The sequence below is a fragment of the Hydractinia symbiolongicarpus genome, chromosome 3 (assembly GCF_029227915.1).
Source record: "Hydractinia symbiolongicarpus strain clone_291-10 chromosome 3, HSymV2.1, whole genome shotgun sequence".
In the NCBI taxonomy this organism is placed as follows: Eukaryota; Metazoa; Cnidaria; class Hydrozoa; order Anthoathecata; family Hydractiniidae; genus Hydractinia; species Hydractinia symbiolongicarpus.
The window spans coordinates 24,539,394-24,558,027 of record NC_079877.1 but is presented as its reverse complement, the minus strand read 5'-3'; the positions used below and the strand labels follow the sequence as shown (position 1 = coordinate 24,558,027).

The 18,634-nt window shown below is 35.6% G+C and overlaps 2 protein-coding genes across 2 annotated transcripts; one reads left to right on the top strand and one right to left on the bottom strand.

Annotated features, from left to right (window-relative positions):
- Nucleotides 1–509: 509 nt before the first annotated feature.
- Nucleotides 510–10,687, top strand: LOC130636392 (uncharacterized protein DDB_G0283697-like). Its single transcript, XM_057446098.1, has 13 exons — nt 510–1,693; nt 1,929–1,966; nt 3,043–3,095; nt 3,872–4,081; nt 4,275–4,475; nt 5,243–5,996; nt 6,120–6,310; nt 6,658–6,816; nt 7,474–7,549; nt 8,038–8,765; nt 9,028–9,219; nt 9,659–9,975; nt 10,249–10,687. The coding sequence occupies exons 1-13, from the start codon at nt 1,550–1,552 to the stop codon at nt 10,414–10,416; spliced, it is 3,231 nt and encodes a 1,076-aa protein (XP_057302081.1). The 5' UTR covers nt 510–1,549; the 3' UTR covers nt 10,417–10,687.
- Nucleotides 10,688–10,802: 115 nt separating this feature from the next.
- LOC130636395 (testis-specific serine/threonine-protein kinase 3-like) lies at nt 10,803–13,187 on the bottom strand. The gene is made up of 2 exons (XM_057446101.1): nt 12,395–13,187; nt 10,803–11,375 (listed from the first exon to the last, which is right to left on the bottom strand). Exons 1-2 carry the CDS (start codon nt 13,149–13,151, stop codon nt 11,065–11,067), a joined length of 1,068 nt encoding a protein of 355 aa, XP_057302084.1. The 5' UTR covers nt 13,152–13,187; the 3' UTR covers nt 10,803–11,064.
- Nucleotides 13,188–18,634: the final 5,447 nt, after the last annotated feature.

The window sequence follows — 18,634 nt, the reverse complement described above, 5'->3', positions numbered from 1 at the left end:
CTGAAAGTATTCTCAGTATTGTTGCACGCAGGTTATTGTTATTTGTACAATAAGTTGCCCCGATCTTTTTTTATTGTTTTGAGACATAATTATTTTCTCTAGCTAAAAAATAATGCTTTATGAAAATTATTATCATGCAGATTATGTTTGGGTTAATGAAAAACATGGGGTGCCCCAATTGAATTAGTATTTAGGGTTATCATTACTCATCCTTATTCTGTAAAAGTTATTTAACACGTCTTTTTAAATTTTTTAAAAAGCTGTTTTCGTTCAAGATATTCACATTTAAAAATTTCAGGTTTGATTATACTGCATAAATTATGATATCATATTTAATTTAATTTAAAATTGACTATAAGTGAAGTTATTTCCCTTGATTTTGTGATTTTCTAAGGTTTCTTCTGCGAAAGTCGTCAACTTGGTAGTTAAATATTGCCCAAAGTGTGTTTTGTAATAAAGATTTTTAAAAAATGGCTTATATAACAGGTGCTACGCCTGTTATATAAAACCATTAAAATGAGATCATAATGCAGGCTTCTCATTTTAAGGTACGCGATCGCGTTTTTATGCCCTATCGTGTACCTGAATTACGTGAGGTGCAGGAAGAACCGTGTACCTCCGTTGACAGATTACTTTTAGACCTAAGAATTATTGAATAATCCTGCTCCTTTTAATCTACGAACAAGCCTATTCATAGCCAACGTGGCCATCCGAGCTAATTCACCGACTCCTGACTTGTTAAAAGAACTACGTAGACATAAATCTTTTTTGTCTGGCCCCTTCGTCGTTGGTAACCAGGTCTTATACAAGAAATCCAGCCATGCGGTTCTTAACTAATGCGGAGGTGAACGCAGACAGAGCATGGATGAATCAAGTCTGCAAAACTGCACTTACAGGCGGGACAAACATTTTATTATGGATTTAATTGTAGATATTCTCTTCATTTGACAAAACAATTGGAAACCATTTATTAAAATGATAGTTTGTCATTCATGCATACTATTTTGGACAAGGAAGTAAAAATTGAGAGAGTCGCTATACCAGTAGACGCTCAATCATCGTGTTTGGGGTTCAAGATTCAAAATGTCCCTCACTTTTCTACTGTAAAATGAATGAGCAACAAAGATTAACCTTGGAACCCGAATTGCACGCGTAACATCCTTTGCACGTTCGTTGTTAAACAAATAAATAAATCGCGAACCCGGAGCAAATTACGTACGCTATGCAATCGCGTAACGCGGTCAACTGGCATACACAATTGATCACATAAGCACATATTTACAAAATGAGAAGCCTGGTAATGGTGCTTTGAATAGTGTTTTTGATTTAGGGTGTAGCAAAACATTGCAACTTATTGCAGTGTTTATTAGAAACTAAATTTCTCTACATCAAATCTGTAATTACTTCCTGTAATGTCTTGTTTGGTCTACTTTAGGGTCCATAATCATAACGTCATGTTTTCTATATTTAAATTATCTTGATAGTATTGAAATAACATTTATAGTTCAAGTTTTCACACTAAAATGTGAAACCTTCAACAAATCACGACATGTCTGGCTCACGTACTACAAGGAAAGTGACAATTGATTCTGGGCGCAGAGTGTCCACCTCAAATGAACTAGTTGATCAATCATCTGGAACAAAATCAAAAAGTGTTTTTGATCGCCTTGGTGTCATAACTGCAAAATCTGTTGTAAGTCCGTTTTTTTGCATACAATTGATGTTTGTAATGATTTAATCATCAGATAATTTTAATTTTTTGGTCTGAAATTTAGATATGTTTTAACACAAGACCTATTTTTTAATCTATTAATTTTTTTATATTAACCCTCCCCCCATCAAAAAATCAAGTAGTTATAACATCATTACAAAAGTCTAAAATCTTACTTTGCTGGTTATGGAATAAAAAATAATATTATTATTTTTAGGTGAAGACTAAAGGGGGAAAATCTACAAAATCATACAGGTAATATCACATGCACTTGCTTTAAGACTTGCATAAAAATGGTCGCACACAAGTCACTAAAACAACTCAAAAGCAAGATGTCTCACATACCTTATTTTACATTGTATATTGTCCTTAATTTTAATGTTAAAGAACAACTGTGACTTAGATTGAATGTTTTATCTTCCTGAATGAAGTCTTTATTTATGTAAATTACAATTTTGAAAGTAACATGATTAAAGGTATACACTTGTGCAGTTATATTAAATATACAAATATGTTATTTTAATGTTAATTCCCGTGCTACCAGCAATGACGTCATCAACACTGCTTCATGCTCTTTTGTGATATTTAGTCTTTGACTACCTACATAAATGTCAACAATAAGAATTTACAAGGTTAAACATAAATTTAGGTCAACAAGAGATACTTACGTAAAATTTAATATTGTTTCAAACAACTATAAAAAAATTGTTATCGTTGAGTACTAATACAAGAAAAAGTTCAAAGGCCTTGATTCTGAAAGTATTAAAAATACGTTGGTAGCCTGTAGATGAATCCATGGGTTTGACCATCCTTTATAAATTACATTGTGTGTGCCTATAGCACAACTTTTTTCCTTACGCATAGAATAACCCAGGGTTATAATATGGAGATTTAAATAAAAAATAAATGTTGGAATTGTTATTCCAAGTATCCTCACTCTCCATATAAACATTTGACCTTTGTGCTTCACATGCTTCAGTCGTTCTTGCACTTGTAAGATCATTGAAGGAATTCTCCAAGCTTTGCAACCTTAAGTGTCTCTCAAAATATAATTTTTTAAGAACATTTCTATTTATAGTTGAAATTGCTTTATAACAAAATCAAGTCAATTTTGACCTCAATTCTGTAGTTTTAACTCTCTCCTACTGCATACGTCTTTTTGTGATTTATCATATGTTTTACCAAAATAATGATAGTTGTTCAGATGCAGAAAATTTACTGGATAACTATTGTGCTGTTAGTTGTATCTAGCTTTGCATTATCTATAAATTTGAATAAGTGATTTTTTTTAAATATATATGCATAAATACTTTGTGGTACACTCTTTTCAGTGATCATGCAGAAGATGGATATAACAGTGAAGAAAATGACTCCAAAAAGTCCTGTACGTATATAACTTTATTGCCTTTCCTACCAATATACAAATCTTGCCAAAGTGATGTTAAAATATTATGAAAGCGTAAGAATCAGTAAGGAAACCTTTCTTTCACTTTCACTAATAATTTCAGAAAAAAGTCCTCCTCCCCCATAATTGCATTAAGTACTTTTCATGTAATTGAATATTTTTAGAGATATTATTATCCACAATTAAAAGATTTTGCAACAATCTATTTTTTACGAATAGGCTAATATTAAACATATTTGTGGATTGTACTAAAGTATTACCAAATTTATGTTGTTGTTCTTTTTCTTAGAAATAGTGCTAAGTAAAACTTGGGTATAGGAAAAGCTATTAGTTGAGTTACAGGCGTATGTCATAAAGGATCAGCAAATAAAATTTCTATAATTTAACTCTAAAAATTAAAATTTATTTAGATAAAATGAAGTAAAATTAGAACTGGCCTGTCAACTTGATTGTAGCTGACCAGAGCATGGTTTAGCAGTTTGGAATCTACGCCTACTCTTCAAGAGTCTCTTTTGTGGCCATATAGATTATTTAGGTCTTTGCGTTGCTTACCGAGTTGAACACTAACCCAGACTCTTTTGCTATTCTAAAATGAATGTCTTATTGAGTTTATAACTCCAACTGGAGAAATTATATGATAATGAAATGGCAAAAAACGTAGCAGAAAAAATTTATATTGTCTATAATATCTTTTGCACTGACTTTATTTTATTTACTATCTCAATAACTTCTAACTCTAACTTCTTACATTTCAGTTGTTAGTTTCACTGTAAAGAAAAATACTCTAATGGAAGATTCTGATAACAAGTTGCATATGAAGAAAGAGAAGAAGAAAACTCCCCGTGATGTTCCGGATGACACTACAAAGGTGAAGAAGAAGAAAAAACAGAGAGAAGATTCTCAACCAATAGCTGTTTACTCGAAACCAAAACGAATAGACAACGATGACGATGAGGATGCTGAAGGTAAGCCGAGCCTTTAAATATTTCTTTTGATCATATTTTGGTTATCACATATTCTTATCGACTGAGTTAGCTGAACTTTTTTAACGGATATTTTTTTAAATATATATATAAAATATAATAACTTGCCTATCTTGCATATAGCGTTTATACAACACAAATTCATCTAACGATAAAGCTTTTTTGTACGTTTTAGAAACACACCCCAAGAAAAAGAAGAAGGTGTTTTCCCCAGAATCACAGTCAGGCAAAAAGAAACGACGTGTGTTCCAAGAAGAAGATATGGAAGAGGAAGCCTACCCAAAAAAGGGTGGAAGTAAGGCTGGTGGGAGAAAGAAAAGCTTAGTCGAGTACCAGTCAGCCAGTGAAGATGAAGAAAAAGAGAAAAAGAAGAAGAGTAAGTTGTTTTTGTCACTTTTTTATATTTTGTGATTTTTTAAGTGTGTTTTTTTACTGTACATACATATTTCTGCTGTCCATTTTTTATTTTAACATAATGTTTTCCACCATATTGTTAAAATTTTACAGCTAAACACAACAACGATAAATACAAAAAGCAATACCTTGTGTCAACTATTTATAATCGTGATGAGACTTTTATGCGCCTAATATCAAATGTTTAGGGCTTTATTTCTCTTTACGTGAATAGTACCAGAATAGTGTTTACAGGGTATAAAAAAAAGGAAAATAGAGTATTGCTATTGTCTTCCCAACCAGCTTTGCCCAAGGTAAAGATTTTGGAAATTAATTTAAATTTCCGGAATCACATTAAAATTCAACAAATTTCAACAACAAAGTTATCTTTTTTCACTGAAATAATTACAGTATGGAAAGTAAAAAAAAAACTAGAAATTTGTTTGGGTACATGGATCTCCAGGAAATTTGGGATATCCAAGTATTTTGTCGTTAAAACACTCTCTTTACTGCTGTTTCGTTGTAAAAAACCAGCAAATTCGTTGCAACAGGTGGGGAAAGAAACATTTAATTTTATTTTGGGGCCTAAAAGCCCAGAACTATTTTTTTTATTATTTTCACTTATTTTGTAAACAATTTTATGTGATTTTAATATTTCTCAACCTCCCCTTAAACCCCCAGTTCCTACGGCATAGGCGCAAAGAATGTCCTATGTATTTTCTCCTAAAAGACAATTTACCTTGTCCTTAGAGAACAAGCATCCTAAAGAAGCTATCGAAGTTTCAAAGAAAACGAAAAAAAATGACGGAGGCGATGAAGTTGTGAAAAAGAAAAAAAAGGTCAAGCCCAAATCTTCCGAGGATGAAATATCTGAAGAGGAGAGACCGAAGAAGAAATATAAAAAGCAAAGGTCTCCATCGTGGAGCTATTCAGAAGATGAAGAGGATGAACAGATTGTTAAAAGCAAAAAGAAGGGAAAACTGTTCGAAAGCAAATTAAAACAGAGAAAACAACGGAGAGCGAGTTCATCTATCTCACCAATCAGGGAACAATACTCAAAAGAATACTCCTCCTTTGAGTCGGACATAAGTTACGAGTCTGAGGACGTTAGAAAGAAAAAGAAGAAAAGGGTAAAAAATAAGGATGACTTTCAAGAGATGGAAGATTTTAAGATGTACGATGAAAAACAACAGCGAAGACATTTCGACCAAAGACAAGGCTTTGATGAGCGGAGAAGGGATGAATTTATGCACAATAGAAAAGGTCGGAATGATACTTATGCTAGAGACGATTCTTTCAATGATCGACCTGATGACCGACGCCGCATGAACCAATTCGGTCCACGAGGTACTGATTATGACCAAGGAGACTGGAGACCAAACCAGTACGAGGATCGTAACCGAAGAATGGATCAACGCTTCGATGATAGAGGCAATCGTGGCAGGATAAATAACCGTTTTGAAGATCGAGACAATCGAGACCAAGATTATTTTAGGGACGCCAGGTACACGTTGGTGACTTTTTTTTCTTCTTTAATTTTGTCGAAAAAATTTTGATGTTAAGAGAGGTTTCGGGGTTTTAGAAATTTAATGTAAAAGAATGTGTAAGCTTATCGCTTTTTTATTAGGCGTGACGATCGACGTCCCCCCGACTATCGTCCTGGAAACGACAACTGGAATCGCCAGGGTAACTTTGACGACGATCGGTATGACAACCGCATATCCTTTAGAGGCCGAGGGCGCGGTCGAGGTGGCCGAGGTTCCTTCAGAGGTGGTTTTCACCAACAGAATCCCAAAGATGGCCGCTTTCAGCAAAGAGGTATACATATTTATTTAGAGATGTAAGAGTTTTTCATTGAAATGTCTTGGCCATGTTTTATCTGAGTAGGTTGACTTTTAAAACAGCTCCATTAAAGAAAGTCTACAGTCTTAGGATGTGGTCGTCAGCTGGTGACATTTGTTGTTGCGATCTTCTACACGAAAAGGTTTTTTTATCTCTTCAGCAAAACTCTACATAATCTGAAACAACTGCCACAAATTTAACAGTTGTTCATAGCACTAATGTCACGCAATACTATGTTCCTATGCATCTGTTCCAAGAATACATGTTGCGAATCCATAATCATTACGTTTAGGAACCTTCAATAATTAATTACTTATTTGTAGACTATGATTATCGGTTCCGTAACAATCCAATGGACGATCGTCCAATGGACATGCAGTATCAAGATCGATATCCGAAGCATGGTGGATATCGTGATCACAAAGATTTTCGACGTGGTGGAAAAGAGCCGCAGTTTGAGTTATCTCCAATACGTGATCCAAGTAAGTTTTTTTAGTAGTCTACGATAAATGTATTTCTCGATTAGATAAAAAGCAATGTTTTCTTTTAATTTTATACAAACTTTAGTGAGACAATTTGGTCGTGATTGTTTTGGCAGTTACCTTCTCGGTAAAAAATTCGTTGGCAAAAATGACGAATTTTTCTCTTGGTGACGAAATTTTTTTATCGACGAAACATTTTCACCGATTATTTTTTGCCGAGCAATTTCTTTACCGACAATTAATTTTTACCGACGATTAATTTTTACCGACGAATTAATATTTTTATAGAGCAGCATTTTCTATTTTATAACTAAAAATACTCGTAGGTTATTTATTCGACCAATTATTTAAATAAATCGAGGTGAAAAAATCGGAAAAAGAAAAACGCGTAAGTTAAAGAGACTATTTCGCTTTTAATTCTTGCATATAAATAAACTCAACTAGAAAAAAAATTAATTTATGTTTTCTAGATAGCCTGCCTAAAAAATTAATTATTTTTACTTACGATTTTTTTTGCTTACGAAATTTTGCCGACGTACTTTTTACGGATAAATTAAGCATAAATGACATAACATGACTACAAGTCAGTCGTTATGGATTGTAGATGACATATTTCTTTCTCGCTGCTTTTAAAGATGATTTTATTTTATTTTAAAGACTTTATTGGCGGCATTGCGAAGAAGAGAGATCTGAGTGATAGTGATGATGAAGAAGAAAGAAGTTCTAAAAAGAGGCAAGTAAAAAATAAATTTGTGGTACCAATTTTAAAACTGACTACACTCATAAAGATATCGTACGCTTTTTGGATTAGTGATAAACTTCATATAGACTAGATTCTGTTGTTTACAAAATTTTGGTATGCGCCCGCATGCGTGAGGACAAAAAACGAGACCAAATAAGGAAAATTGGGCGAATTATCCTACTTTATAGGTTTTTCAGGAATAAAAAAAATCAAATACTGCTGGATTTGATTTTTTTCACATTTCTTTCTTCCTTATTAATTTCAGCACAAATTTGTTTGTTTGGTTTTCTTTAATCACAGATGTCTTTCATTTACTGTCCCTGTGGATACTCTTACATGTCCAATGGACTCGATGTAAAATCAAAACATTTGCGTTATACTAAATCAAATCTATATCCGGATGTGTTTTGGTTAGCAGGATAAAAATGCTTCGTTGCCTAATTGATATTTTATGTCTTTATGTTTCTACTTACTTTTAGGAAACATACAGAGAAGTTGAAAAAACGTAACACGAAAGAGGACGCATCCGGTAGTGATGTTTCAGACACGGAAACTAAAGTCAGCAAGAAACAAAAAGCAAAGACTTCGAAGTCGAGTGAGAATATCGTTGAGAAGGAGGAGAAAGAGAAATCAAAGCCCGCTAAAGTTACGGCAGACGATGCTGAAGTTGTGAAATCGCCTAAGAAGTCGACTAAAGATAAAGAAGTGACGAAAAAGAAAAAAGAAGAAAAAGAAAAAGAAAGCACGGTTGACGAAAAGAAGAAGGAGAAGAAATTGTCACACAAACGAGTAACAACTGTAAAGGAGATGGAGGACCCCTCTCCTGCGTCGAGCGGTCGGAAAACACCTGAATTGAAAGAAAACGACAAACAAACTAGCGGTTTCAGCGACGAGAAAAAGAGCGCTCGGAAGGAAGACAAAAAACGAGACTTATCGAAAGAGAGTAAGCGAGACCGCAGTGAAAAAAATCGGAACCTGGAAGATAAAGATAAATCGGATTCAAGAAGGCGATCTCCCGACAGCAGAAAAGGCGGGTTGTCCAAGTCTCCTGATCGTCGCATCAAATCGCCAGATGTACGTAGTTCACCGTTTAAGCGTGGACGCTCGCCCGAACGTAAAGGTAGACATCGAGACTCTTCTTTTAGCAAAAGGGATTTATCATCTAGTAGAAAAGATTCCAACGAGCGCTCTACAAACAGAAATAAAGGTATGTTTTTGTTTTGGTGTCGGATTCTGTTTTCAACGTTTTTGCGCCCACTCTGAAGGGCGTTATTTTTTACAACGTTGCATGAAATGTGCGGACGTTAAAAGAACAATCAGCTGATTAATTTAGGAACAATGACGAAATAACACCTATCGTTGCCATGCCAACTATCCTAAATTCGGACAAAATAGCTCGTTTGAAGTATATTAAAATGCTAAACCAGAAAAAATCGATGGCTGTGTAAGCTGAATTAATTTTATTACAGTGACCACTCCACCTTCGTCAAAAGATAGCACAGAAACTGCAAACAAAAATGACGATGTATATGAAAGCATTAGCGACGAAGAGCTGGATTTATTTGACGAAAACGAAGAAGACCAGCAACCTCAGCCAGCATCGGTAATGGATGTGGATTGGAGTCTGTTATCCAGCATAAATAAGACTGCGCCTGTGATAGGTATAGCTTTGCGTTTTATTAAGACTTTACGCTTGGTATGTTTTTTGGACATTAAACGGAATTTCAAAGATGGTGTAGTTGTAGCGGCTTTGACTAGTAATCACAATGTATTCTACTGCGACGCGCTTTTAATGTAACGTCGGCAGCCCATATAGAAGAGTCAGCCGTTACGAATTTTAAAGGACACTCTGTCACTTTCTACTTTCTTAAACGTTTCGTAAACCTTTAAAAAAATCGAAAAAATCAAAGGAAAAACATTTTTTGTTTCAAAATTTCCAGTTTTTAAAAGTCGTACTTTTTTGCTCAATATCCTCTATATTGACGCAGTATTAGTGTAATGTGTATTTTTAATGTTGCGGAAGTAGGAATGACTCTGATAATAGTATTGCTTGCTTGTTCCGGCTGAAACATAACATGATTTTTTCTTCGTAAATTCTAGACGAAAAGAACAACGATGTACCGGAGTACATGCAAAAACTATTGGCCGGTCACGTTCTTTCCGACATCGGTTATTCCCCGTCTTTATTAAGTCAAACGACTTTAGAACGGGTCCAAGGAATGTGTTTATCCGCGAAAAACATTAAAACTGGTTCACTTGAAGCATGGGAAGAAACGCAGCTTCGAACCGGCATGGCGGTCACTGTAAGAAATGTGTTGAAACAGCGTCATGCGAGAAATGCTTTATTTTCTAAAGATCTGATTGGGTTAAGAAATGACTTGGCTCTCAGGAGAGAATTACGAAAGCCTTTAGATAAGGTAAGACTTAACCTCTTTTCTTTATTTTGTTTGTGTCAAGTGCGATATGTATCCAGTTAGGGCGACTCCTATACCTTGCATATAAGATTCTTAAAGAATGGCTTTATTGGTTTCTTGTTAGTTTATTTTGGTTTGGCCTAGGTTGCTTAGATTTTCAAATTTCCAGGCTGCACCGATCACTTTAACTCTCAGCCTTAGGGGTTACGATAGCTTAAAAGTTTTAGGGTTTTTTGTTTTTTCTGAAAATCAACAATTTGTTTATTTTACATGTAGATCGGCACAAACTACAACGTGTTCTGCAACGCACCTTCTAATCCTGTCGATTACGAACTTTTTGCGAGCAGTGTTTCGCTGTACGAGAAGAAACAACAAAACGAAACGGATCCTCTGTATGTTGCTATACCGTCAAAAGTTGGCTCAATTGTTACTTGCAAATCGTAACAGTTGCATTGTTTCGCCGCAACGTCGCACATGGGAACAGTTACGACCGAAACAAACCTCTTGCTAAAGAGGAATAACTTCACAAACGGTCAATTTTTCGATGCGGAACGCTGTAGACACGAATTTTATAGAAGCGTATAAAAACAAATTTGTGACACTGCGTTGTTTTTCGACGCATGGTAATGCCGTAATGATAGCTGCGTAACAAGTTTTTACGTGCAAAATCCCTTGTAAATTTTTTGAAAAGTAATAACAAATGTTATTCTCCGAATTGAGAACTTTGTTACTGTCAGTAATACATGGTGGTTGTGAAAAAGAAAGTGAATAATTGCTAAGGCTGTTTGCTTCATCAGATGAATATAAGATTTGGAAGGCATTACAAAATGCTGATTACGTTAGAACTCCCAAAATGACGGCCAATATTTCTGCAAAAAAATAAAAATATTGGCCACATTTCTCTTTTAGCCAGCATGTTGGCGGAACATGTCTCGCCAGCCATACCAACAAAATTTAAAATCTAGTTTTTAAAAATAGAAGAGTGACTTTTACTCATGTTGAGCTTTACCAGGTCTGTTGAAAGACATTGAAAATATAGGTGTAAAAATATATCATATTTTTTAGATATACTAACAAAGGGTGAAGCTCTGTTCAGTTCTTTCCTTCTTCCTCACTGACCTCATCTGGTTTGGTTGGGGGTAGCTTCTCTCCTTTGAACCAGCAATGCTCTCGAATTTCTGTTACTGTGGCACGTTGCTCCACGCTTGGTTGTAGCATTCTACAAATCAAATCCTTGACTTCAGGAGATATTTTCTTGCGGCTTGAAAAATGAACCTGTCGCATAACTTGCTCTAACAATGTTTTTAAGTTTGAATCGTCGAACGGCAAACTTGCACTGACCATAGTGTACAAGACTACTCCTAGACTCCATATATCTGCAACAGTTCCATCATAAGCGATACCTAAATGCGCCGAATAACTTCACAGTTATTTTGTGGACAAACTTTTAGGGACTCACAATTCTTATGACAAGATGGGATGTCAGGATGTCATCTAACCTCGTCCCTGTGTTTATTTAGTGCAGCGATATATCCCGCGTTTCGCTATTTTAGGGAGGTAAAGTTAGTCTTGTGCTTTTTCAGGTCCTTAGTACCTATGTAACATAATTGAAATGGTTTTTGGGCTATCTAAGTACCAATTTAGTATTTTGCAGACCAGAATACATGATTATATTCCATGTACTCCCCCGTAAAGTGAGATTTTGGATTCACTCTTTTAAAAAATTACTTGCGTTATGAAACAGAGCTTGAAAAGGAAATGAAAAATTGCTTTTTAAAGTCAAGTTTTCTTCAGCCAGCAGGAAATACCGATGTTACCAAAAACATAGTTGCTTTTTATGTTGTCAGGAAGATGTGAATAGTATATTTGACAGACAAAAGAAAGCTGTTTTAAAAAATGTATAATTTTCTATATTATAATTTGTCCTTAAGGAGATATAACGTAAAAAAAGGCAAATCGTAATATGGAAAACTATACCATTTTTCAAAACAACTTGTCTTCTCTGTCAATGTTTGCATTAATTTTTACAAACAGCATAAAAATATGAAAAATTGACCGTTTCGGGCATTCAACGGAGATAAGATCATTTTCTCCTCGCTCCTTCTAGCTCTGTCCAGTGGTACCAGTAGTTTTTTAAAAGAGTGACTTTCAAAATTTCACCTTCTTAGCCACCCTCCCGATTCCAGTTATATAGAGACTCCAAAACTTTAAAGAAACCACAAGAAAATCTTTACATTTTAAGGAGGCGAAACACGCCAACTATGCCCGGACGACTAGCGTTTCAGTACCAATAAAACATACAAAGTTGTGGATTGAGGTTGGAACATTTTTATTACTAACATTCTTTGTGTTTTGATTTTATGTAACTTTTCCGCTCTGTGTAAGAAAATGATCCTCTCCAAGTTAAAGATAAACACTTTACCTCTTAAAATTTCAGGTGGAGCATAAGCATAAGATCCACAAAAGGTCTGGCTTAGTCTTCTTTTCCCTGTTTCGGGATTTATCATCTGTCCTCTTGCAAAGCCAAAGTCTGAAACCACGATATTGTGATTAATATCGAGAAGTAAATTCTCACATTTCAGATCACGGTGAACGATGCCCAGAGAATGAAAATAGTCTGTCGCAGTGATCAATTGTCTGAAATATCGCCTTGCGTCGTCATCAGGCATTGGACCTCTCTCTCGAATATATTCCAGCAAATCTCCGTTTTCGGCGAGATTCATGATCAAATAAATTCTTGTGTTTGTCTCAATAGCCTCTAACAACGAGATGCAGTTACTATGTCGTAGCCGCTTTAGAACTTGTATTTCACGGGGAAGAAACTTTGTTAAATAATCTTCAGGAGCTTTCTTCTTTGATATGATCTTAATTGCAACACGTCTTTTGTGCTTCTTTGAGGAAGCAGAGCGTACAATAGCATAGCTACCCTTTCCAAGTTGTTCACCAAGACCGTATCCATACTGAGCAAGGAGGGCTGCGGCGGAGTCAAAGGCTGTTTGGGGTTGTGGTGGTTTCGGAGAAGTTTGTCCTGAATCGCCAGCTGTAGTTACAGACGAAGGCTTGGGTGTTCCAGGTCGCTCCCTTTCTTTGCCTCCTTCTTTTGCAGAAGATGCAGGTCCTGATGAGTTATCTTCTTCGTTTTTCTTGCTATTATCTGGGTTTGTAGTCATCTCAGGCATTGTATTGTTTCGTCGGAATAATTTTCTGAATGGTAAATTATCAAGAAAAGTGCGTCTTCTGTTACTACTTCTTGATGCTTTAACTTTTTCGGCCATTAGAAGACGACTGAGTTCCCATGACCGTGGTGGTAATATGTTTTTGTATTGAACTAAGTATCGTTTATATATATGTGACGTAATGTACCAAAAGAAGGTATTTGACGTCATCAAATTGTCAGTTTAAGCTAGGTTCACACTGGACGTTAATTGTGATAATGCCCAATTTTTCAGCGCATGCGTTAAATTATACTGAGCATTACCTAGTCGCGTTTACACTCACAATAATATTTAAACGCCGAAATAAAAGTTCTTTTGGTTTAACTGTTGAAGAGTACGGAGCTTGTTGCGAAGCAATTCTGCAACTTTCTTGTTTTGTTGTCAATGAGGGACAACTCCATTTTATCCATGTAATCATCTTTTCTACCTTGGCTCGGTACATTAACTTTCTTTTCGGATTGCAAGCTCAATGCTGTAACATTTTTTGTTAATAGCTGTTTCTCGAATAATCTCTGCAGGTGAAGATATAAATACGTTTTCTTCTGTGTCCACCTCCTTAAATCGATTTTTACTATCAGCACAGGAATCAAGATCATCGTCGACGTACAGGGGTACGTCGACGATGATCTTTTTCATTGTCTGATAGCTGAAACTCTCCCACAACCAATTTATTATCAATATTGGTTCTTGATTCTCCTATATGCATGAAGGGATTTAACCATGATAAAAATTGGAAGGAACGACACTCCTTCTCTGGTTTTTCCACAACTTCGAAAGATTTTTTCTTCCTTTGCACTTCCTTTTCAGTTACCTTTTTGCTATAAAGTTGATAAAAACAAATCTTTGCTTTTATTCCTAAAATTATAATAAATCGTAAACTTAATCCCTGACTTTCACATCGGTTTCCTTACAAAACCACAATATTACATATTATATGCTTTTGATACTTTTGTCAAAAAGACATTTCTTTTTATTAATAATTTTTTTTTTCACCTGCTGACGTTCTAGGCGCTAATTTTTAACTCTTTTAAATTAACGCGAGTTAATGCCAGTTAGTCGTTTTCGCAAGTTACCGTAAATGACGGATTAAGCGCCCCTGTACCTAATAAATTAAATCCACAATTACAATAATCAACGCAGTCAATTGACAAAGAAGACAATAACGCGGGAGAGCAGGTTCATTTTTTCACTGGGCCCAGTGAAAAAATAAACCCATGGGCGCTATAAAACTGGCATTACTGTGAACGACGGATTAAGCGCCCGGGCGCTTATTTGCAAAATTTTATCTTGACAGGGTGCGCTTATTTGGCAGAGGGCGGTTAATCTACCAGGGGCGTTTATTAAATTTTTTTCAGACAGCAAATTTTTAAACTTCATTCTTATAATTTTTATGAATCATTGTCACTACAATTACTGTAAACTATAAGTCAGTAAGTGTGTATTTACCTTACCTTGTTGTACCTTGTTGTAGGCTTTCGAAGAAGTCTTCAGGATTAGCAGTTGTATGCCAGTCCTCCATTGGATTAAACATCCAGTTTACACCAATGTGTATATGTATAAAAGAATTTGAATCAGCCCGTCTTAACGTGGTGTATCCTACCAGTTGTGGTTCATCTGGTATCTAGAATAGATATTTATCAAGGCTGTTTTTAAAAAGGTCCAGTGTGCAACCAGACATATTACGGATGGATTTGTGGAGGATGTTAAAGAGCTTTATTCCATGGATAGCTAAACTGAACTCTGCCACACGGACGTTTTTCTTTCCGCCCATGCTGAGGATGATGATAGCTTTGAATTTTCAGATTGACATTTGGTACCAACTGCTCCATGATTTTCCAAATATAAATTATTCTGTACTTTTCCCTTCTACGCTCCATTGAATACAGTTTCAGTTCCTTCAATGATTTCCAATAGTTGTGATTGGTCACGTTTCTGATTTTTCGTATATAGGACCATTGCAATGCCTCTATCATCTGTATCTCTCCAACTTTATGTGGACTTTATAGGACTGAGCAATACTCTAATAGAGGAAGAACAAGAGATTTCCACATGGTCATAAGGTGATCCTTTGTTCTGGTGTAAAAAGTTCTTAAAATCCAAGACATCATGTTTTTACTGTCATTTACTACTTTCAATATGTGGGAATGAAAGGAGCAGTTGGTGGATAATATGACACCAAGATCTTTCAGTTCCTCTCGCTCTGTGATGATGAGTCCAGAGGGGGAAAGATACGATGTGCAATTTTTCAGGGTGTCGTTTGTGCCACAACGCATGACTTCAAACTTTAGATTATTAAATTTTATGTTTGCATCTTCTACCCATTCATAAATTTTCTGTAGATCACTTTGCAACTTGCCCATGTCCCTGAGAGAATCGATGCTCTTGGTAACCCTTGTATCATCGGCAAATGACCGTACAATACTTTCATTGACATTTGAGTCCATATCTCCTAAGAGAATGATGAAGATATGTGGTCCAAGCACACTACCTTGGGGTACGCCTGAAATAACAGCAACAGGATGTGATTCCATTCCATTGACTGATTGGGTGTGGTTTGTCACGAAAGCTTCAACAAAGTTAAATAATTTTCCTTTGATTCCAAGTTTTTCAAGTTTTTTTAAGACAATGGTAAAATCCACTTTGTCGAAGGCTTTTGCAAAGTCAAAGTATACAATGTCACAATTTTGTTTTCCATCAACAAAGTGTATCACATTATCAAAGTGGTCTAAGAGTTGACTAAGACATGACCGACCAGAACGAAAACCATGTTGATTTTCGGTGATATGATTCCGGACGACTTTTTTGAAGACTTTGATAATATGAGATGTCAAGGCTACTGAGCGGTAATTGGATGCATCAGATTTCTTTCCACCTTTGAAATGAGGGGTGATTAGTGAGTGCTTTAAAATTGGGGGAATTTCACCATAGTCCATACATTTTTGCCATAACAGAAGAAGTGGTACAGATAGCGACGTTTTACATTTCTTCAGAAAAATTGCTGAGAAGCCATCTGGGCCTGGTACAGATTTATCGGAGAGTTCATCAATTGCATTGATAATGTCTTTTTTAGAGAAGTGGAGTTCTGGAATTTCTGATGTGTGTTGGGGTAGGTTGATTGTTATGTCTTTTACATGTTTTGGCTCACTGAATACTCTTTGATATTGACAGGAAAGGATTTTAGCCAAGTCTCTGCTCTCATGTGTTAATTTGTTGCTGTGATCCATAAGCGGTCCAATTTTGTCTTTATTTTAGAAAACTTTTTTGCGTATGAATAAAAGTATTTAGGATTTTTTTGATATCTTCTAAGGCTGTTTTTTTTGTAGATTTCCATTTAAATAAGATTTTTGTAAATTTTTTTCAATATCAAGGAGTTCCTTGACTAGTTTTTCCTTTTTTGCAGGTGAAGAGGTATTGTTTAATATTTTGTGGATTTGTCTTCTCCTTTTTGTGTGAGATTACGGTGGTATCTTTAATGTTTGTTTGATCTGATAGTTGTTTTTGCAGATGTGTTTGGGACTATTGCTGAAGACATATCGTAACATATAGCATAAAATATTTCCTTAGAGTTTTAAAGTAAATCCTTTCAGGCGGGGGAGGGGGGGGGGGGGGGGGGCGTGCGCGCTGCTAATGGTCGGTCAATATCTGCAGATGTGTCTCCCGTGTTATCGGCTGACGGTGAAATTGATGTTTTGGACTTGGGACTGTTCTGCCCGGATAATGAACATTGGCCTGATTAAGTACGGCAGCTTGCACCGGTTAAGAACAGGGCAGAAAATACATAATCAGGCCAACATAATCAGGACAGGCCGGCTTATTACTCAAAAAATATTATTTGGCTCTTATAAAGGGACATATAATCAGGGCAGGCCAGTTTATATACGACAGTGTAATATTATTTCTCATTTATTATAGAACGAACATAATCGGGGCAGGCCGACTTATGTATGACACAGTCAAATATTATTCAAGACTTATAGAACGAACGTAATCGGGGCCGACCGGCTTATGTATGGCATTTTTCTATTATTTCTCACTTATTATAGAACGCACATAATCGAGGAAGGCCGGCTTATGTATGACAGTCAAATATTATTCCAGACTTATAGAACAAATATAATCGGGGCCGACCGCTTTTATATCATTCGTCATCACTTCTGACAATAGCCCTGGTGGCAAAGTTGTTGTTGCTCTCAAATGAAACGAAATTTCGCGGCAAATACTAAATTTTGGGATTCGCAAGTTTAATAACTTTTCACCAAACTTAATTCCCGCAAAAAGAATAATTTAGGTTCCGTGAAATTTAGTTACTTCAAAGTATATTATGCTGAAATGTATTTACTACAAGATTAGTTTTAAACTAAGAATTACGTCGAGACTTTTTTCTTCCGCCATCTCTAGTTTTTAGGGGTGTTCTATCTTTCAGAGAATGTTTAATTCACAAAAGTTTGAAGAAAATGCCAATCACAGTCTGCCTGGCCAGCCATTATATCAGCGTTCATAATCCGGTCACCACTACATAACCAGTGCAAAAAAAACATAATCGGATCATGTGTACATAATCCGGCTGTCCCGGTTGTAAACAGGCCGTTTTCGCAATCTGGGCAGAACAGGACGACAAGACAAAATGTACAGAAAATAGAATGGGTGGAGGAGGAAGAAACGTAAACAAATCGATCAAAATTACTAGCTATATAGCTATGTATTTTTTCCTTTTTTTAAGATTAGTTTTATGTAATCTTATAGCCAGGGTTATTACGCAACATTAAAGTAGTTTGCATTAACAAACAGGCTTCTTAACTTTTAAAACGAAATTGAATATAAATTTAGGCTCATAGATTTTGATGTTACAACACACATGGAGGTGTTTATACAGTCAAATGCAGGCAAAAAAAGCTTTTAGCTTGAAGATTCTGGTAGTGGGGGAAAACAGCTAGCTGGCTAGTTAAATGCAGTCGTGGTACCGTTACTTATTATATCAGGGGTTAATCCAAGAAATTACTGGGCATTTGGTAATCCCTTAATTGTCTTTTAACCTTTTTAAGGAAACGAGAAACTCGATTTGTTTGAATCAAACAGTTAATATTTTAAAGTGAAAAAGGTCCAGAACTGTTACCACCACATTTTTCCCTATCCATCAATATATATACAAGAAGTAAAGCAGTATTCATCTCTCTATTTTGGGTGCCCAAATTGGATGTCCCCCAAATCGGTATACAATGTCTAAATTGACCTGTATGGATAACTCGAAACCTGAAGCCATTACACCCACTTGGTAAAAAGGGTAATAGGCAAATTCCTTTGTTTACTTTTTCAATGGTAAGCTCTTTTGGTTCTGGCATCTGCATAGCATGAAAAAATATGGGGACACTAGACGAAGAGAGATTACTTTCAGTAAATTTCTTAACTATAATTATTTATTTCACCTGTTAAAAAAAAATTCAAAGAAG